The 20,976-nt window shown below is 31.6% G+C and overlaps 1 protein-coding gene across 8 annotated transcripts in view; it reads left to right on the top strand.

Moving 5' to 3' along the window:
* The window catches only part of LOC118197575 (serine/threonine-protein kinase D3-like), a 153,753-nt gene that overhangs the window by 30,983 nt on the left and 101,794 nt on the right, over positions 1 to 20,976 (top strand). For all 8 annotated transcript variants that reach the window (XM_035369102.2, XM_035369104.2, XM_035369106.2 and 5 more), the window contains 3 exons: positions 3,058 to 3,189; positions 7,775 to 7,935; positions 16,954 to 17,149. In XM_035369102.2, coding sequence (XP_035224993.2) covers positions 3,058 to 3,189; positions 7,775 to 7,935; positions 16,954 to 17,149 — 489 coding nt within the window. The remainder of the gene's footprint in view (positions 1 to 3,057; positions 3,190 to 7,774; positions 7,936 to 16,953; positions 17,150 to 20,976) is intronic.

Genomic DNA, 20,976 nt, shown 5'->3' with positions numbered 1-20,976 from the left:
GCCATCAGGGCACTGCTCGACAGCATTTTGATTCTTACTTTTCCGAGTTTATGTACAGACGTTTGCACAAAAAAACTGAAATTTTTTCTGCTATGTTGGAAGACATAAAAAATTTTATGCCACCCGTTTAATTTCAAGTATATTTAACCTTTTTTTCATAAAGTAATACAAAATTGTATTATATGAAATTAATGTCTCATCTAAATTAAAATAAAAATCTGAAATAGGTATTTACTATTATGTTTCCATTCAGTTATTTTAGCCTTTTTTATATAAATAATAATAATAAAAAATTGTATGATGTGAAATTAACCTTTTATCTAAATTAAAATCATAATCTGAAATAGTTATTTACTCTTATGCTTCCATTCAGCCATGGTTAGCCTTTTTTATATAAATTATAATAATAAAAAAGTACTATATGAAATTAACTTTTCATGTAAATTAAAACATCAATTCTAAATAGTTATTTACTATTATACTTCCTTTCTTTTGCGTTAGGGTTGCTGCAATTATTTTTGGCAGCACTGGCATCAACAATAGTTTGGCGATTAATTACGGCCCTCAAAATCGAATAGTATCAAATTTAAAATGAAGACAGAGTGTGGTAAATCTCGAAGCATGGAGAAGTATCACTTTCTAACTCTTCAGAAAATAAATCATCACTCTTATCCGTGTTAGTAAATGGTTCATTAACCATACGAGTGTATTCTTCCTCTGAAAAATTGCACCTTCACACCATAATAGACTGGAGGTGAGGCTTTCCAAAATAAGAGCCCACTCTTGTTTGCGCCCCCCCCCCCCCCACCTTCGCAATAGTTGATCAGTAAAATACCAATGTCAGACAGAATATATCAAACTCAAGGTCAGGAACCCAAAACTGTGTTAATTTCAAAAGTAATGGACATAGGATGCCATCTAGTGGTCTTCAGAAAAACGTTTCAGCTTAAAATGCATATATGCATCACCTGCCCTCTGAATGCAATCCCTAGTGATGCATGGATGAAATACCCGGCTGTAAGAGATGTTCTTAGGGAATGAGTATATGGGATGCCCATCCTGAAAGGATTAAAGTAAGTTATTGGGTAGTTCAATATATTATAATTAGTTGAAAAACACCAGCCTGAATATTTTAATATTTAACTCTCTGTTTGAATTCCAAATTGTGACCAACAGAAATTTCTTGCAGATACCAACTTTTAGATTTCAGGCAAAATATAATTATAAATTTGATATTTTTCTTTGTGTTATTTTTATTTGTATGTTTTTACAAATATCTAGTAAAAAGTTTTTAATAACAAATTTTACTTTGTTGGAAAAAAAAAAAAAAAAAAAAAAAACCTGCCTTTTTTTTGGTAACTGCTGCCCAGCAGCTACTTTTAAACTGTGCAAACAACATGACCCGCGTGCAGTGTAAGTTTGAGACCACTGTTCTAAAGTATCATTTATGTAATATGTCTTCTTGCGTTGTAGCCATAAAATTCATGGAAATAAATTTGAAAACTCATTTTAAGGTTGAGTACGAAAATGATGATAGGAATAATAAATTAGATACGAATGATTTTAAAAAAGAACTTGCCAATGATGATGTAAACATTGCTGAATGACCCAAATGTAAAAATATACAAGAATGCATTGATAATTTGTAAAAAATAAAGATAGCTCAGCAATTTAGGTAATTTATAATCCTATACAGCCTCAAATTAATTTCAAATAAAAAAGATCTTCCTTCTTTGTCCTCTTTTGAAAGATTATGTAATAGTCCTTAGATACTGTAAGCAAAGTTGTTTTGTGAAACTTAAGACAATGATCACATATTTGTTTAAATGTAATGCATGTGTATAAATGTGACTATAAGTTAGACAATTATTTTAAAAATACCTGCTATTATATAAAATCGGAAGAGAAACAAGCCAATGTGAAATTCATTATTAGGTCAAAAAAGCAGTCTTAGATTAGATTAAATTTTGAATAAAAGTATTGATTTCAAGGGTAGTCAAACATAAGTTCATCTTTAGCTGCAGGAGGGGGAAAAAATGACACATATATTCAAAACAATGCCAAACTAAGGTGTTATTTTTTGGGCCTAACTATGAGAAGCTATTATTATAGTTATTATTAGAAAGATTAATAGAATTCACCCACTTAGAATGCAGATGAAGAAAAGATAATGAAAGCCATCGTTTTTTTCTTCATGATTTAATAATAAATGCAGATAGGGGAAAAACCTGCAACTTACGTAGAAAACATAGTGTGATTTATCCATTATTTTAAAATTAATAGACAGGTATTTTTAACTTTTTAAATGTTATAAGTGCATACAGTAATAACACCTTCTCTTTTAAATTATCTAAATCAAAGCTCTTTTCCATGCACAGTTTTTTAAGGCTGCTTTTTGAAATTTAAAATGTTTATTTCTTTGCTGCAAATTGCGTCTTTGCAATCAGTGTCAGCATGACAATGCCATCATTCTTCTCTTTCTATTTCAGGGGAAAAGCTCTATGAACTAGCCCTTCTCTTCTAAGTCCTGGCATATAAATTAGAAAAGCTACTGTATTCTGAATTTAGTGATAATTTAAGTTTCTTGTAAAAAGCATGAAGCTTATTTTCAAAATTGTTGGTTGTTGACATATACTTTTAGTTAGAAAAGTGTTTTAAATGATGAAAGTACTCATGTTTTGCCTTTTTCAAATTTAGAAAAGAAAAAAAAAAAAAAAAAAAAAAAAAAAAAAAAAAAAGAGGACAAATAATGAAATGTAACATTTAATGTTAGTTTGTCAGTTCCTATTCATTTTTATACTTATTATGAAAGAATAAAAATACAAGAAGTTTGTCTCCCATACAACAAAAATTGACTGGAATATTCAATTTCAAAATTTGTAGTTTTTGACATCATTTTGAACTTACCCTGGTGAATTGATAAATTTAGAATAATTTGAGAAAACAAATTTAAATGAAGTGTAGCAAAAAGTGTGTATAATTTAATAAGTGTACAAAGAAGTTACGTGGTGTCCATATCAGATTATTTTAATATATAATATTAATTTTCTTAAATAGGTAAAGATCCATCTGAAGATATCCAGATCATGCCACATTCATTAATGGTCCATTCATACAAATCTCCTACATTCTGTGATTTTTGTGGTGAAATGCTATTTGGTCTTGTTAGACAAGGGCTCAAATGTGAAGGTATGTAAAATATCAAATAAAAATACATTTTATGCTGTTTTTAATATATGTGGAGATAGGAAGCAGAATTATTGGAAATAATCTTGCTGTATGAGTTATATGCATTTTGTATTCTATATTCAATTTATGGTTTTAAACAAATTTTAAAACTTTTAATGTTATATTATCTAATGCTATATATATATATATATATACAGTCAAAAGTCGGTAATTTTATAAAAGTAAGTTTGAACTTTTGATTATGTCAAAAAGAATTTCCGATTCTGGAGCTGCCAAAGGATCTGCAAAGTGAAAGTATGTTTCGATGTCCATCAAACAAAGTGGAATTGCTGCAAAAAATGGATAAAGGCATAGCCTTTGTTTCTCTAACCATTCCGAAATCTGTTTATCAATTTCATGCTGCTGTGCGGCGGGGTGGGGGGGACGCCGTGGCGCGCAATGAATTGGAAGTTGATCAGTGAGCACTATCCTTATCTTTAGGGCAGATGTTTTTATTTTATTTGGCTTATAAGTCCTTACTAAATGTAGTATTTCATCTCGATGTACTCCATCTTTTATATGATTTAAATCAAATTCCTTGTCATTATAATGATGTCAATGAATTGGAAGTTGACATCATTATAATGACGAGTAAATGAATTGGAAGTTGACCTCGTCAATGAATTGGAAGTTGATCTGTCAGCACTATCCTTAACTTCAGGGCAGATGTTTTTATTTGGCTTATAATTCCTTACTAAATGTAGTATTTCATGTCGATGTACTCCGTCTTTTATATGATTTAAATCAAATTCCTCGTCATTATAATTCGCTTCCGATAGTGAAGAAAGTGACACAGAGGTTATTGAAAATGAAAAAATTTCGATTGACAAATTAGTCGGTATTCTTGACACAGCAATTATATTACTTGAACAGCTGAACTTTGTAACTGAACAAGAAATTATGTTTGTTTATAAAATTAAAGAGAAAGTATAATCACATAAAACGAAGCAACTTAAACAACTTACATTGAAAGAAATGTTCAATAAAGTAAACATATAAATATTAAGCTTTTTTTTTTTTTTTTTTTTTTTTTGGTACATTTTGATACCCTTTAGATCATATTTGTTCTTTATTTCATAAATTACATTTTCATATTTTTAATTTTATAATTTCTGCATGCCATCTTACCAGATTTAAACTGATGATCTATAATCCAGAATCGCCGAAGTCCCGACAAGTCCGGATTAACAACTTTTGACTGTATGTGTGTTCAGTCTACCATAAAGTTTTGCCCATTTTTGGAATAAAACAAAACACAAATTTTCTTACCCTCAGTAAATTAAATAATATAATTGCCATTATTATTAATGACTTCTTGCCAGCGTGAGGGCAATTTATCCCATTTTTGAAAAATGTTGTATCTTTTGAAGCGAAAATTTGAACCAGTGCTTGTTTGATTTCATTTTTGAATTTTTTGCTCTTCAAAAAGTTTTGTAAGGACAAAAACAAATGATAGTCGGAGGGTGCTAAGTTTGGAGAATATGGTGAATACAATAGAATTTTCCAGCCTAGTTCTGCAAATTTTTGACAAGTCCCCAAAACAACATGTGGCCTGGCATTATTATGATGCAGTATGATGTCCTTCCTGTTGAATATTGCCAGCCTCTTTTCTTTGCCTGCTGGCTTTAAATTATCATTTGCTGACTACACGTCTTCGAATTGAGCTTTTCGTTCAGTTTTAAAAGCTCATAAGGTATTGGTCCTCGAATGTCCCATCATATACACAACATTCTCTTATTCAGAGTCAAATTTGGTTTAGAGGTGGAAGGGCTAAGTCTTCTGGGTTCACAATATGCCCTTTTCCTTATGATGTTTTCATAGGCAATTCACTTTTCAAACCCATTTATCACTTGATTCAAGAAGGGCTCGATATTGTTCCGAGCAAGCAGATATGTGCATATGATGACTTGATCATCCAAATTCTTCTGACTTAATTCATGTGGCACCCATCTTGAATATTTCCACACTAATCCTATCATCCGAATATTGTCCAAAATGATTTGATGAGCTGAATTAAGCCTTTCTGCAATCTCTGATATTGTCAGAAAAGGATCTTGCTCCAACATGGTCTTAACAACATTATTGTCTATCAAAGATGGTTGTGCAGAACGTGGCTTATCAGAAAGTTCAAAATCGGTTGTTTCAAATTTCTCAAACCATCTTCTGCATGTCCTATCAGAAACTGTACCTTCACCAAGCATTTTTAATAAATTTCTACATGCTTCTGTAGCATTTCTTCCTTGTTGAAATTCATATAAAATACAGTGGCATAAATGAACTTTATAGTAGCCATGGGTACAGTATCACTTCACCCTTAAGACTAACATGAATCAATTTTATTTTAGTCAATTTGGTACATCAGTATATATATATATACACATTAAGCAATAAAAATAGAAAACCAAACATGCGACAAATGAATATGAGTTTACATGTCGGAAATTGTTGTCATAAAAATGGACAGAACTTTTCTGTAGACCTAATATGATATATATATATATATAACTAAAAATTTCAGAGATTAGCCGTTGGGTTAGTTCACAGGTGAGAAGTTTGTGAAGCAGATGTATAGTTGCTTGGGAACAGATAAATCACATTAAACTAATCTATTATTGACTTGTATGAAGTCAGCAAAATAATCAGCTCCTTTACTATTTGTTAATATTTCATAATTTTTTGTGCATATTTTAACTCTGTTTTACTGACTTTTTATTACTTCTAGAATTTATTCATTTAATTAAACATATATAATTTTATATTATAAGCTGTTAGTTATACTGAGCTAGCTTTTGATAAGTTTTTTAAAGCAGTAAGTACAGTTTTTTTTGTAAGATTTTGTTAAAGCAGCTACTTACTATGAAGGAAAGTCACCCCTTTTATGATTAATCATCAAAGCTGTTTCCCAATTGAACCCCATTTCTATTTAACTCCTCATGTTGGCAACATAGTTACTTTACTTTTTGTTATGTTCCCTCCAACTTTTAATTAATTTTGCCTCTTGAAAGGAAAGTGTAGAATGTAAATCTTTTCTGAAAGCAGGCATTAAAGCAAGAACTCAGTATTGCACAAGAAAAAATATCTTTTATTATTATTACTGTTTTCCATTTTTCAAGGAAATCAGTTGAGAATTACTGCTTTCAATAATGTTCTTTTATCTACTTCATATGCATTTCTGTAGTCTCATATCTTGTATATAGTTGCCATAAATAAATAAAATTGTAAATCATATGCTTGAAGAACTATTCAAAAATGTAAAAGGAGAAGAAATGTGCAATAAATTCAATACTTTAGTCAACAGTTTCACATTTTAAAACTGCTTCTTGCACTTTTTAATCTGCCCCAATTTCAATGAAGTTGCCCAAGTGCAGTTCAAGGGTCTCACACCCCTCTTTTCTTGTTGCCACCCACTTGAGAGGACTTCCGGCTTGATGTTTATTTTGAATACACCATTGTCACACGGACACTATACACTTACAAACATCCATGCGTTCTGTGGGATTTTAACTTTGGCCACTGGTATGGCAGGCAGCATCATGGTATTATTTTTAATGCATCACAGTTCTTCTGCCAATAGTTAAATAAATTACACTATTATCAGAAATGATAGCTGGAAGGCATAGAACCAATATCCTATACAGATACCTTACTGTGAATCAAGTTTCACAGTAACTTTGTATAAGTATATAATATTTTTTGGGCAAAAATTTTTATTATTCTCTCAAAGAGTGTCTCTTTGCTTGTAAAAGTTAATCAAATGTGACATCTTGCCATTGCTACTTATAGAGTTGACTGATCAATTTGTGTAATCAAGTTTTCTAAGCTTCCAATCTGACTGGCCATTCTTTCCTCCAAATACTCATTCTGTAGGCATATTTGTTGGTGAGTTCAGAACCATATAAATGAGATCAGATGTAAAAATAAAATGAAGACTTTTAGAACATGAAGTTTTTTTTTTTTTTTTTGAACTATTTTATATTTGGGCATAACAACACATTCTTAGATCTTGGACAATTTGTGTACATCCTCAAAAAAAAAAGAATACTTCATGCATATTCTAATGCTCTTCCTATTGATATATAGATATCTTTCATGACTATTTTTACATGTTTTATGGAAAAGTAAAATGCCTTTTTTTTTTTTTTTTTTTTTTTTTTTTTTTTTCAGAAGCCTACTTTTATGTGTACATGACAGTTATAAATTACATGTGATAATTAAATGCAATAATAAACTGTATGCAGGAAATAAGTCTAAATAAAGTGTAACAAAACTGCACTTTATTTGCAACTGTTTTATTCTTTTTGTTTTGACAGTTTTTCCATGCCATACAATTTATGCTTGTTGATTTCCTCTAAGCACCATTTGAGATAGTATATGTCACAAAAAGTTTTTTAGTAAGTTGAGAAAAATTTAACTACTAAAAAATTGGTTGCATTATAAATTATTATTTACTACAATGAATACAAATACAGTATTTAATGAAAACAAATCCTGATAAATACATATAAACAGTTATGAAAATTCTATTAAAAATATTGTCCTTTTTCAGGGTGTGGACTAAATTTTCATAAACGCTGTGCCTATAAGATACCGAATAACTGTACACACACTCGGCGGCGTCGATCTGCTACATCCCTTTATCCTCGAAGTCCAACAGAAGCATTAGGACATACTGCTAGTAATGCTGCTGTTTATCCTGATGAGTCATTGGTTAGTATAAATCAAAAATATTTTTTTGGATTACATAGAATCATTTACAGATTTGTTTTCCACATAATTAAAAAATATATCATTATATTACCATTACACAAGCTTTCCTTTTAAGGAATTTTTCAGTTTCTATTATTCTAACTTTTCAGTAGGAGTTAAATTTCTTAGAATTTTCATTTTAAATGACAATGCTTAGTTGTGTAAATATTACTTAAAGAAATAAAGACTTATTACTTTCAAATTTTGATTAGATTAAAATTAGCAGGGAAAAAGAATTCTTTTACATGAAGGAAATGTTTTGTTTGATTCTTTTCCTATTATTGAAGGACTAAATTTACACCTTGTCCACAAAAGTTCTGATGCAGCTTTTATGTAAGCATACACATCCAATTACGAAAATGTTTTAAATGACACAAAGATTGATGTTTGCATTTTTCTAATTAAAAAATATATAAAAATATGAAATCTAACTTTTTACATATTCCTCTGGTCCTTCTACTAAATGTTTAGGAAAATTTTGTACTTGTAAAAAATGAATACTAAAAGTTTGACTTCCACGTTATAAAAATTAACTGAGATATTTAAGGGATTGGTTAATAAATAAGGTAGGATAATTTAAGTGATTTTTTTCCCTAATTAAATACCATTCAACGTTATAAAAATTGACTGAGATATTTAAGGGATTGGTTAATAAATAAGGTAGGATAATTTAAGTGATTTTTTTCCCTAATTAAATACCATTCAAGGATTCACTGTTGTTTTTACTCGTAATTTTTGGGCCCACCAGCGGCCGAGCGGTAAAGTTGCTGAACACCGGTAGTTCGGTCCAAGGTTCGAATCCCGTGAACGGGCTGGCTGCATGGGCGTTTTCGTGGTTTTCCCCATGTGTAACGTGTATACGAGCCAGTTTCCCTTAGAAAGTCCTCCACGAAGGCATCCCTCCCCTTAGGCAGATAGCCCTCGTGTGCTTTGCCATAATTAAATACAGACACACACACACAATACTTGTAATTTTTGTTACATTCGGTATAGCTTTCACATAAGTAATTTATAAGTCCAAAAATAGGTTAGCAATACTCTTATGAAGTTCTCTTACTTTACAATCATTATCTGGTAATCTTAAAAAATTCATTAAAGTACAAATATTTTTCATTTTTAGTTCATGCAAATAATAATACAAATTGACTACGGGTCAATACTGCAGCCTATGAATGTTTTCCAGTAGATGAATTGTATGAGATTCTGTTTAAAAAAAATAATCAATAAATTTTTTGAAAAAAGTGTAGTATTCAATATTTTATCACAATAATCTGCATACAAATGCTTGTCATATAATATCTTAATATCAGAAACCTTTTTCTAAACAATATTTTATTTTTAATTACATATAAATACCAAACCTTTCTCCTTTCAGTTTGCATGTAACCCCTGAATGTGATTCCAATTTTTGTATGAAATATCTCAATTTTTGTCATACAAGAGGTAAACTTTGTATTTATTTTTTTTTGTGAAAAGTAAAAATATTTCTAAACATAAATATTGGAACCTGAAAAATGTGTAAGTGTTAGATTTCCTAAATTTTACAAAATTGATTTCTTTAAATTTAAAAGTGCCCAATCATGAATCTTTGTGTTATTTGAACCATTTTGTAAGCAAAAGTGTATGTCTATGCACAGTAGTTGTGAAAATAAGGGCTGGGTAAAGTATACTTTATTTGCAGATTTTTCCAAATTACTATGATTTTGAAATCTTGCTTATATTTTATTCATTTTTAAATTTATAAATGAATATAATGTTTGATTATTTCTGATTTCGTGTTTGTTTAAATTTCTAGTATACTGAATTCATTAAATGATTTTAAGATGGGAGGTGGGATAAAAATTATTTCTTGTGTAATGAAAACATAAGTCAAAATTTTGAAGGAATAATTTATAGTAATAATTATGAATAACATGGTAAAATATTTAGTTTCAGTATTCTAGAGTACGTTAACATCAAAACAATGGCAATTTATTAGTAAAAAAAAATTTTTCGAAAATTATTTCATATAGAAATGATTTTTGTTCTCCGAAGTCACAATTGATTTTAATAAAATAAAAAACTTTAAGAAAAGCTTTTTTAAAATTTTAGTTTTATATTCTTGTTTAGAAAGTTTGCTTTTTATATATAGCAAGTTATATACTTACATATATATATATGTAAGATATAGTAAAATTTGCTGGCTGCTTTAAGAATAATTGGCGATCTCAAAATTAATATTCTAGATTTGGTGCTCTCCCTCTAAGTTTATCCTTTCTCCCAAATTCAAGATCTATCTAAATTACATAACACTGCTTGAAAAAGGTAACTAAAAATTAACCATTCTCAACTTTGCATTTGCATCTACATAGTATAAATACTGTTTAGCAATTATGCTGACCCTTTTTTCTGACTTCTGCTATGCAAATGTAACCATGCTGCGTATGCTTTCCTGCTTACATCATACTTTTAAAATCAGTCTGCATAAAAATTTATTATACAGTCAAAAGTCATTAATTCGGACACCCATAATCCGGAATGATCTATAATCCGGACCTCAAAGCTACAAACTTTCTGCGCATGCGTCGGATTACCGCATGCGCGTAACACCTTTACGGCTGCGAATATGTGTGTGGGCATGTGCATAATACGTTTACGCATGCATGTTTAATGTATAACGGATGGTATAAGTACTAAGCTAAAATTATCTAATTCAGTTAATGTTGCAGATTGCATTGTTCCTTAAGCTTCGAATTGGATCCGGCTTATTATTTTTTGCAGACTGTTAGAGCAATTTTATAAAAGTAAGCTTGAACTTTCGATTATGTCAAGTAGAATTTCCGATTTATATTTACCAATATGTAAAGGATCTACAAAGCGAAAGTATGTTTCAAAGTCCATTAAGCAAAAAGTGGAATTGTTGCAAAAAATGGATAAAGGCATATCCTTCGTTTCTCTAACCATTCCGAAATCTATTTATCAATTTCACGCTACTCTGCGGCCGGGGTGGGGGGGGACATCGCGGCACGCAATGAATTGGAAATTGATCTGTCAGCACTATCCTTAGCTTCAGGGCAGATGTTTTTATTTTATTTGGCTTATAATTCCTTACTAAATGTAGTATTTCATCTTGATGTACTCTGTCTTTTATATGATTTAAATCAAATTCATCATCATTATAATTCGCTTCCAATAGTGAAGAATGTGACACAGAGATTATTGAAAATGAAAAAATTTTGATTGACAAATTAGTCGGTATTCTCAACACAGCAATTATAGGACTTGAACAGCGGAACTTTGTAACTGAAGAAGAAATTGTGTCTGTTTATAGAATTAAAGAGAAAGTATTATCACATAAAACGAAGCAACTGAAACAACTTACATTGAAAGAAATGTTTAATAAAGTAAACAAATAAATATTAAGCTTTTTTTTTGTAAATTTTGAGACCGTTTAGATCATAATTGTTCTTTATTTCATAAATTATGGTTTCATGTTTTTAATTTTATAATTTCTGCATGCCATCTGACCAGATTTAAACTGATGATCTATAATCTGGAAAAATCGATAATCCGGAATCGCCGAAGTCTCGACGAGTCCGGATTAACGACTTTTGACTGTATTCAACGATGATTGAAAAATAATTTATCTGCCAAAGAGATGATTTGACATGTGTAGAAATAAAGATGGTGATTCTTCAATTCAGTTTTGTGTTCATCTTATTCCTGCCTTCCACCCAGCTATGTCTACAGCCAGAAGTTAAACTGCACTCTTAAAATATTACATATATATTAAACAAGGTGCAGCTACTTACTGCTCCCTGAGGAAACCCATTTTGCGAATTAAAACATTTAGAGAAGGAATCTTCAAACTTTACCCTGTATATCCTCTGACTTGTTTAAGACCTAATCCAATTAAATAATTTTGATGAAATAGCAATACTCAGGAGCTTCTGGTAGAGCTTTTTCCTCTAGGCAGAATCATAAGCCCCCTTGAAGTCAACACAAACAGCTGTCAAAATGTTTCTCTTATCCAAAGCATCCTTAATAAACTGGCTGAATTTTGTCACCTCCATCACACATTGACCTATTCCTTCAGAATCCATCCTGTTATACATCTAAAATATTATATTCCTCAAGATACTAGTTCAAACAGTTTTCTACTAGTATTTCCATAGTTTTTGCAAAAATGCTGATAAGCAAAATGGGCCTATAGCTGTCGTGCTGCCTTGGATTCTTACTTTTCTTTAGGACTGGAATAATAGCAGCTCTTCTCCAATTTGCCAGAATCTAACCTGACTCCCATACTTTATTAAAGACATTCAGTAGTGTATACAGGGTGTCCTGTAAATGTTGCGACAAACTTTCTGGGGGAAGTAGGGTACATCATAATGATTAAGAATTGCATAGGGACCCATGCCCAAAAATGTCATTGTACACCGCCAGGGGGTGCTGTACAGCAGAGTGCTAGTGGAAAGTGAGGATTGCCTCATTCGAGCAGTATGCACCATACGAAGAGAATGGAACGCTATACCAACAGGGAGCTTGTAGACATGCACTTAAGTATATGGAATAGCTGAGAATAATGATAATGGGCAAGCCACTGTACGCATTTATTGAGAACGCTTCTCGGACAAATATCAACCACACCACAGTTTGTTTGCATGTCTGCAAAATTTATGCAACTATGGGCCATTAAGAAGTGGCAGGATAAGTGAGGGCAAGCCATGATCGACTCGGTCACTCGTTAGGGAAGAACATGTATTGGATGTGGTGGAAAGTAATCCAAGGACCAGCATAAGTGCTATTGCCCTTCAATTAAGAATGTCTCATACCAGTGTCCAGCATGTCTCGAATGCCCAGTCCTTCTACGCCTCTTGTCACCAGAGGGTTCAGTTACTGCTTCCCAGTGACCATTCTAGTAGTTTCTGCAAGAAATTGCCTGTAATGTTATTTTCCCAGCTTATGTGCCGTTCATGGAGGAGGTTACATTCAATGGGGATGGCATATTCAATCACCACAATTAGCATTTGTGTGCTCAAAAAAACCCTCACTGCGTGCGGCATAAAAATGCTTCAAAGTTAATGTGTTAGCAGGGTTGTTTGGCGACTGCTTAGTTGTGCTGTACCTCTTACCATGCAGGTTGAATGCCGCGAATTATCTGATATTTTGTGGAGCAGGTTCTTCCTGGCTTGCTTGACGATGTTCCACCAAATGTGAGGCATAATATGTGGTTCCAAAATGACGGGGCACCTGCTTATTTTGGACTGGATGTTTGTAGCCATTTGAACAGATCATTCCCACATCGAAGGATTGGGTGTGTTGGACAGGATCCCTGGCCCCACACGCTCACCAGACTTATTGAGCCTTGATTTCTTTTTGTGGAGAGCCATCAAAATTTTGTGTATCATGATCCTCTTGTGTCTGAAATGGATCTCGTGGCAAGACTCGCCTGTGCAGCAGCTACAATCAAAGAGACTCACGGTATGTTTGAACATGTCTGGCAATCAATGGTCTGATGGTGTCAGGCATGTTTGGCATCTGATGGTGCAAACTTTGAGCATCTGTTGTAACATTCAAGCTGTCGTACACCATTTGTATTCATGCCCAATAAATGTTTAAAATTAATCACTGTGTTGTTTCCTTCTCCATCTTCTACCTCTGCAAACACTTACCCCTGGCATTTCCGGGCTTGGCTTCCTATGCAATTCTTAATCCTTATGATGTACCCTACTTTACTTAGAAGTTTGTTGCAGCATTAACAGAATACCCTGTATATATATATATATATACACACATTCATTTTTAGCCCTCTTGTAGAAATTATCCAAAACTTTTATCTTCTGTACTTGAATTATTAAATTTATTTTTCCTTTGCTATTTCATCATTTTCTAGTTAGTAAGTAATTTTATCATAACAGATTATCTATGAAGATTTTCATGAATTTGAGGTGATTTTTTGAGATTTTACAAATTTCAAAGGTGTTTTCTGATTATCTGCACCCCCACAAAAAGTCGACTGCTCATTAGTAAAACATATTATCTGGCTATCTTTAGGTACAGTGTATTGCATACATAGGTATAATTTTGTTCATAAATAACAATATAAAGAATCATTTATAAGAAACAAAAATTGTTTTGGGGAAAAAATATTTTGCTTGATATCTGTTTGATATCTTGATTTGATTGCTTGATATCTGCATTTTGGATTGCATTGCATGTAATTTTGTCTATACATAAATGACCTTTAAAATTTCTTAAAAGTGCTTATTTTCTGCTCTTGTATGTAGTATTTTCCACCAAATAAATTCCATGTGTCTTTTCACATATGTGCGTGTTTGCATGTATGGTTAGCATATATGCCTATTGTCTTTTGTGTACTCTAAAGTACATTAAAAAAAAAAGTGGGCAAACCTATGGAATTTTGAAACTGGAGGTGCAAATAATTAGAAAGTACATATCAAATTATTTCAGTTGTTTTACCTACTTTTCTTAATTTCTGTTATGATTGCTATCTTTATATTTAATATTAATAATCACACTTTTTAAATTAATAATATAATAATACAGTGATACTTCAGTACACATTATTCATTCATTCCAGGTACTTAGATGCATACTAAATGAACTTTTCCAGTAAGAAATGAAAAAAAAATATGTTTTTACATTAAAAAAAACTTTATAATTGTTGTTATAACAGTGCTTAATACTAAAATACTAATTCAGTAAGTGGAATATGTATTTCAGTAGGTGGAATATGTACTGTACTTAGGGAAAAAAAAAAAAAAAAAACACTGCATATGACACTTGTATATAAATATTTTTCTGCTACCCATATCAAAAGCAATTTTTCGACATGTTTTAATATTTCTGATCTTTATTTAGTAATTGATTTTGCCCTCTTTGCAATGTTAGACAAATTAATTTTTTCCTTGGGGGCTGTGGCATATATGTCTCATGCAAACTGTGTACATACTGTTTTCATACTTATTAACAATCTATTTTTTCAGTTCCATGGTGATTCTAACCATTTTCTCCACTGCCTAACTTTTCTCATTAACTTGTCTAAAACTCATTATTAATGAAGTTACAAAAAATTTATATGAATGAAAACAACATTTTTTGAAAATTTTCAGAGTTATAGCACTTGTTTACTGTATAGTACCAACATGCATAATGATGCTTATGGGCAATCATCAAATTTGAATTGTATTCTTAAAAGAATTTTGTACACGAAGCAAAAATTTGGTGTCTGAACAGGATATATATATATATACCAAGGTACTGTTGTATTTTTATTCAAATTTACACTAAAATAATGCTAAAAAATAACTCTAAATTCTAAACAAGAACTTTGAATCTAGAATCATAGAACTTAAAATTACTAAACATGTTGTATGCACCTGTAGGAAAGCATTAAGCATTATTGTTGGAAGTATTTTTTCTTCTGCCCCAAACTTTTTCGAACATGCACATCAGTTTATTTCTTTGGATCATTAGGTAGATCATAACAGTATGTTTTTTTATGTTTTTTTTTCCCCAGCTATATTCCTGTGTTTAAAGATGAGGACAAACCAGTGTATGAATTTTATTAATATAAACTGTGTGTCAAAGTCTTTTATGTAAAGGAAAGTGTACAGTCAAAAGTCGTTAATCCGGACTCGTCGGGACTTCGGTGATTCCGGATTATAGATCATCAGTTTAAATCTCGTAAGATGGCATGCAGAAATTCTAAAATTAAAAATATGAAACCGTAATTTATGAAATAAAGAACAAATATGATCTAAAGGGTATCAAAATTTACAAAAAAAAAAAAAAGCTTAATATTTATTTGTTTACTTTATTAAACATTTCTTTCAATGTAAGTTGTTTAAGTTGCTTCATTTTATGTGATAATACTTTCTCTTTAATTCTATAAACAGACATAATTTCTTGTTCAGTTACAAAGTCCCGCTGTTCAAGTCCCGTTAATTGCTGCGCCGAGAATACCGACTAACTTGTCAATCGAAATTTTTTCGTTTTCACTAACCTCTCTGTCACATTCTTCATGTCTTTATCCATTTTTTGCAGCAATTCCACTTTTTGTTTGTTGGACATCGAAACATACTTTCGTTTTGTAGATCCTTTGGAAGTTCCAGCATCGGAAATTCTATTTGACATAATCGAAAGTTCAAGTTTACTTTTATAAAATTGCTCTTACAGTCTGCAAAAAATAATAAGCGGGATCCAATTCGAAGATTAAGGAACAACGCAATCATTAACATTAACTGAAATAGATAATTAGATAATTTTAGCTTACACCGTCCGTTATACATTAAACGTGCAGGCGAAAACGTATTCTGCACTTGCGCACACGCATATGCGCAGTAGTCAAGGTCTTACACGCACGCGTAAAATGCCTGTGTGCATGTGGCAACGCGGCACATGCGCAGAAAGTTTTTAGCTTTGAGGTCCGGATTATAGATCATTCCGGATTATGGGTGTCCGAATTAACGACTTTTGACTGTATTAGATTTCTTGAATATGAAAAAAAGCAAATAACTCTTTTCTGAACTTGAAAATGTTCATGGCTACACATTTTCAAGTTCAGACAGTGCATTAACTAAAGACTACAGACAGTGCATTAACCAAAAAAATCTGTGTGTATGTACACTGTCTTTATCGAAACACTTTACATTGAAATAGAAATCTTGATCTCATGAAATAGCATTGATATTAATGACAAAATTTGACTGTTTCATAAAGCTAAGTATCAATTAAAAAGACATAATGTTTATAAATTATTTATTAACTATTTTTATTAGTATTCTGTTTATGCTGGACTTTTGTGAAATATTAGTATAAATCTGAAGCCACAAAATTTTTGTGAACATGGTAATGGGAATCCGGCTGCAAAATTTCATGATTTACCCCTGAACACCCTTCAATTTTACCTTCTCTTCTCCATGATAAATTTATTATCTTAGTTATCTCACATAGTTTATAAATTTGTAACTTTTTTAGTTTGGTGGATCATCTCCAAGTCGTGCCAGATCACCGTCCTTAAATATGGGACGACCAGTTTGGGTAGAAAGAGAACTTGCAGGCCGCATAAGAGTTCCCCATACATTTGTTGTCCATTCTTATACTAGGCCTACAGTTTGTCAACACTGTAAGAAATTACTTAAAGGACTTATTAGGCAAGGTTTGCAATGTAAAGGTGAGTGGTTTATGTATTCATATCAAATTTTATTAAAGTAGCATTTATGCTTTTTCTAGTAATAATTTATAATAGTCTAACACAAGGTCTGTGTAAAAAGTACCTGACTTTTAGCTAGGAAAAATATATTACTCGCATGACAGGATTGGGACTTTAATTTCTTTCAGAGTAGGCCACTTGCATCTCCACGCGCTTAACCCCCCATTCCTTCCACTGCTGAAAACACTTTCAGGCTTCTTTCAGAATGGTGTTCAACTTCACCGTTGCATTATGCATTCAATTCCGGAAACAACCAGAAGTTCCGAGGAGCCATGTCTGGGGGGAGGTTAGTGAATGATTGGAATTCCATGTTTTGCCAAGAAAGTGTCATGTGGTGAATGAGATGTGGTGAATTATCACATGTGGTAAATGAGATGAATTATTATGATGCAACTGTCAATTTTTTGCAGTCCAGAGGTCAGGTGTTTTTCACCTAACTGCATTACGCCGTCGGCAGAGAACTTCTTGATAGTACTCTTTTCTCGCTGTTTGCCCTTCAGGCATGCATTCTTGACACATAATTCCTTGGATATCAAAGAGCATAGTTAGCATCACCTGTTGCGTTTTTTTGGCCTTCGGTATCTGGGATGCTTTTATTGCGATGACTGCTTTTTTTTTCAAGTCGTAACTATACACCCATGACTTATTTCCAGTTATCATGCTATTAGAAACTCACGATTAGTGTCAGCAGGTCTTGTGCAACCTCAAGACAAAATTCTTTCTGTTTTGCCAACAAAAGCTTGGACACAAATATCGCAGCCACTCTGTGCATGTTCAAATTACCACTCAAAATTGCATGTACAGAATATTTACTGATCTTAACTTGTTCGGCAATCTCTCATGTGGTCAAACGACGATCTCCCATCATTAGATTTTCTGTCTTCTCAACAGCACCTGCATTTCGAGCTGTTTGTAACCTCCCTGAATGCTGATCATTGTCCACCAGTGTCTAACCATTTTTGAATCAGTTGAACTGCTCCTTAATTTGTGTTACTCTCATAGCCTCATCTCCAAACACCTGCTTAAACTAACGAATTGTTTTGCTTTGAGAATCACAAAGTTTCTGACAAAATGTTTTACATTACCATTGTTCAACTCATTCAGTCATTTTAACAGAAATCAAAATTCAGTGTACACTTAGGAAAAAAAAATTCACTTGACAACTAGTAGGCAACGACTGACTGAAGTGCCGAGAAAAAATTGAAGCATGTGCATTAAGCTCTTTCCACTGTGCAAAGTGGCACCATCACTACTATGCACAGGAAAATTCAAGATTGGGTACTTTTTAGGTAGACCTTGTATCTTTGAAAATACCTGGCCTCCATGAATTTAAGAATGAATTTATCTATGTGTGGAGATTGGCAGCAATTAGAGTACTTAAAAATAAGATGTTAAATAAAAGATATGAGTATTTTTTTCATGTATTTCATATATAACCAGTGCGTGCGATCTGTTAAGATTGAACTTCCATGTAATGTGCAGCAATTGGAAATTGCCAGGCCATACAAAAAATACTAAAGGGACATATCCTTTAAACTGATTTTCTGTGCAGGTCATTTTCAGAGTTACCGAGTAATATATTTACTGTATATTACTCTAATCAGGCAGTCTATAATTATATATTTATTTATCTTATGGTATTATATTTATTTATGTCATTATTAGTTTTATAAAGTTTACATTATTTGTTGTTTTAATCATATTTAAAATAATTCTGATGTGATAATTTTTGTCCTTTCTTTTCCTTCTTCTTTTTTCCATACTTTTTACTCTACATTGTTTTATTTAAAAAGCTTGGCATTTAAGTGAATAAGATCGTTGAAATTTGTTATATTTTTTGTTAACTTTTTATTGTCTCATTCCCTAAAACAAAACATGTTCCATGGATTCTTCATAAAAAATACTTTTAAAGCAATTAATCTGTTTATGGTAATTTAAATAAAAAGTTCTGAATTTCTTACAGTTTTAATGCATGTAGAAACACTGTTCATGCAATTTGTATGCAGTTGGTACGGAATTTATGAACTATGTGAAAAAAACTCCAATTCCCTTACAAAACCAAAACTCGATGGAAAATACTGTCTTTTTAAGTGTTTGGGTATATCGGGAGTTTTCTGATTTGAGTCATTTCAATATAAAATCGAATTTTTATAAATAATATATACAGTCAAAAGTCGTTAATTCGGACACCCATAATCTGGAATGATCTATAATCCGGACCTCAAAGCTAAAATCTTTCTGTGCATGCGCCGCATTGACGCATGCGCATAGGCGTTTTACTCGTGCGCCCAAGACATTTACGACTGCACATATGCGTCTGCGCAAGTGCAGAATACGTTTTCGCGTGCGCGTTTAACGTATAACGGACGCTATAAGCTAAAATTATCTAATTATCTATTTCAGTTAATGTTGATGATTGCGTTGTTCCTTAATCTTCGAATTGGATCCGGCTTATTATTTTTTGCAGACTGTAAGAGCAATTTTCTAAAAGTAAGCTTGAACTTTTGATTATGTCAAATAGAATTTCCGATGCTGGAGCTCCCAAAGGATCTAGAAAACGAAAGTATGTTTCGATGTCCATCAAACAAAAAACGAATTGCTACAAAAAATGGATAAAGGCATATTCTTTGTTTATCTAACCGTTCCGAAATCTGTTTATCAAATACCACGAATACAAATCAAATAGTTTTCTGGTTGCAATTTTCTAATTTCGGCTATGCGTAAGGTATGCTTTACGCATCCGCGCGTTGAAAGAAATGTTTAATAAAGTAAACAAATAAATATTAGGCTTCTTTTTTGGTAAATTTTGATACCCTTTAGATCCTAATTGCTCATTATTTTATAAATTACGGTTTCATATTTTTAATTTTATAATTTCTGCATGCCATCTTACCAGATTTAAACTGATGATCTATAATCCGGAAAAATCGATAATCCGGAATCGCCGAAGTCCCGACGAGTCCGGATTAAAGACTTTTGACTGTATAACAATTTGATGCATATATGACACAAATGAATTCTTAATGGAAATTATGTAAAGTTAGATCCATTACATGAAGCTTTCTTATGTGGAACAGTGTCAAAAATTGCTAAATTATTTTCATAATAAAATTGCAGTAAAGATGCTACTTAATTATTTACAAATTTGTTAAAAGTTCAGCTCTTAGATTAAAAGAAAATTGTTATTATAGTTAAGTATGGTTTCTTCCCTTGTGGAAGAAATACAGTGAAAATTCTTAATTCAGAAAATATCCAGAGTAAAACATTTTTGAAAAAGGTGAAATCAAATCAATATTAAATTCATATTTTACTGGAAGCTCAGAAAATTCTTTGCTGGTAATATATGATCTTTTATCAACAGATTATCAGTAATAATAGCTCCTGCATTTTAGATATTATTACATGGAATATGAAATGGATGATAATAGCAATTGTAAGTTGTTATATTTTTCAGTTTCTTTTGGGTAATAATAACTGGTATAGTGAGAATTTTGTTCTTTTTATCATGCTTTTATAATTGGCCATGTTCTTGTTTATACTTTTACTAAGATTTTTATTGATGCCATTAGAATGGAACTTGTGTATGAATATGATTTTAGAATTACATTATAATAATTTAAATATTGCTATTAATATCAAAGGATCTGTAAAGAATTAAAAGCAAGTAAACAAGATAATTAAAAATTAAATTTTCATGTTATGTGTAAAAATAATCTTTTCCTATCATTCACATATCAGTGAAAATGTTCTTTTCTGTTGTTTTGCATTCAAATTTGTTTAAGAAGAAT

The sequence above is a fragment of the Stegodyphus dumicola genome, chromosome 4, assembly GCF_044657685.1.
Source record: "Stegodyphus dumicola isolate Sdum_Otavi_A_Nest chromosome 4, ASM4465768v1".
Lineage (NCBI taxonomy): Eukaryota > Metazoa > Arthropoda > Arachnida > Araneae > Eresidae > Stegodyphus > Stegodyphus dumicola.
The sequence above is the reverse complement of the archived record's forward strand: the minus strand, read 5'-3'. Positions and strand labels throughout refer to the sequence as shown.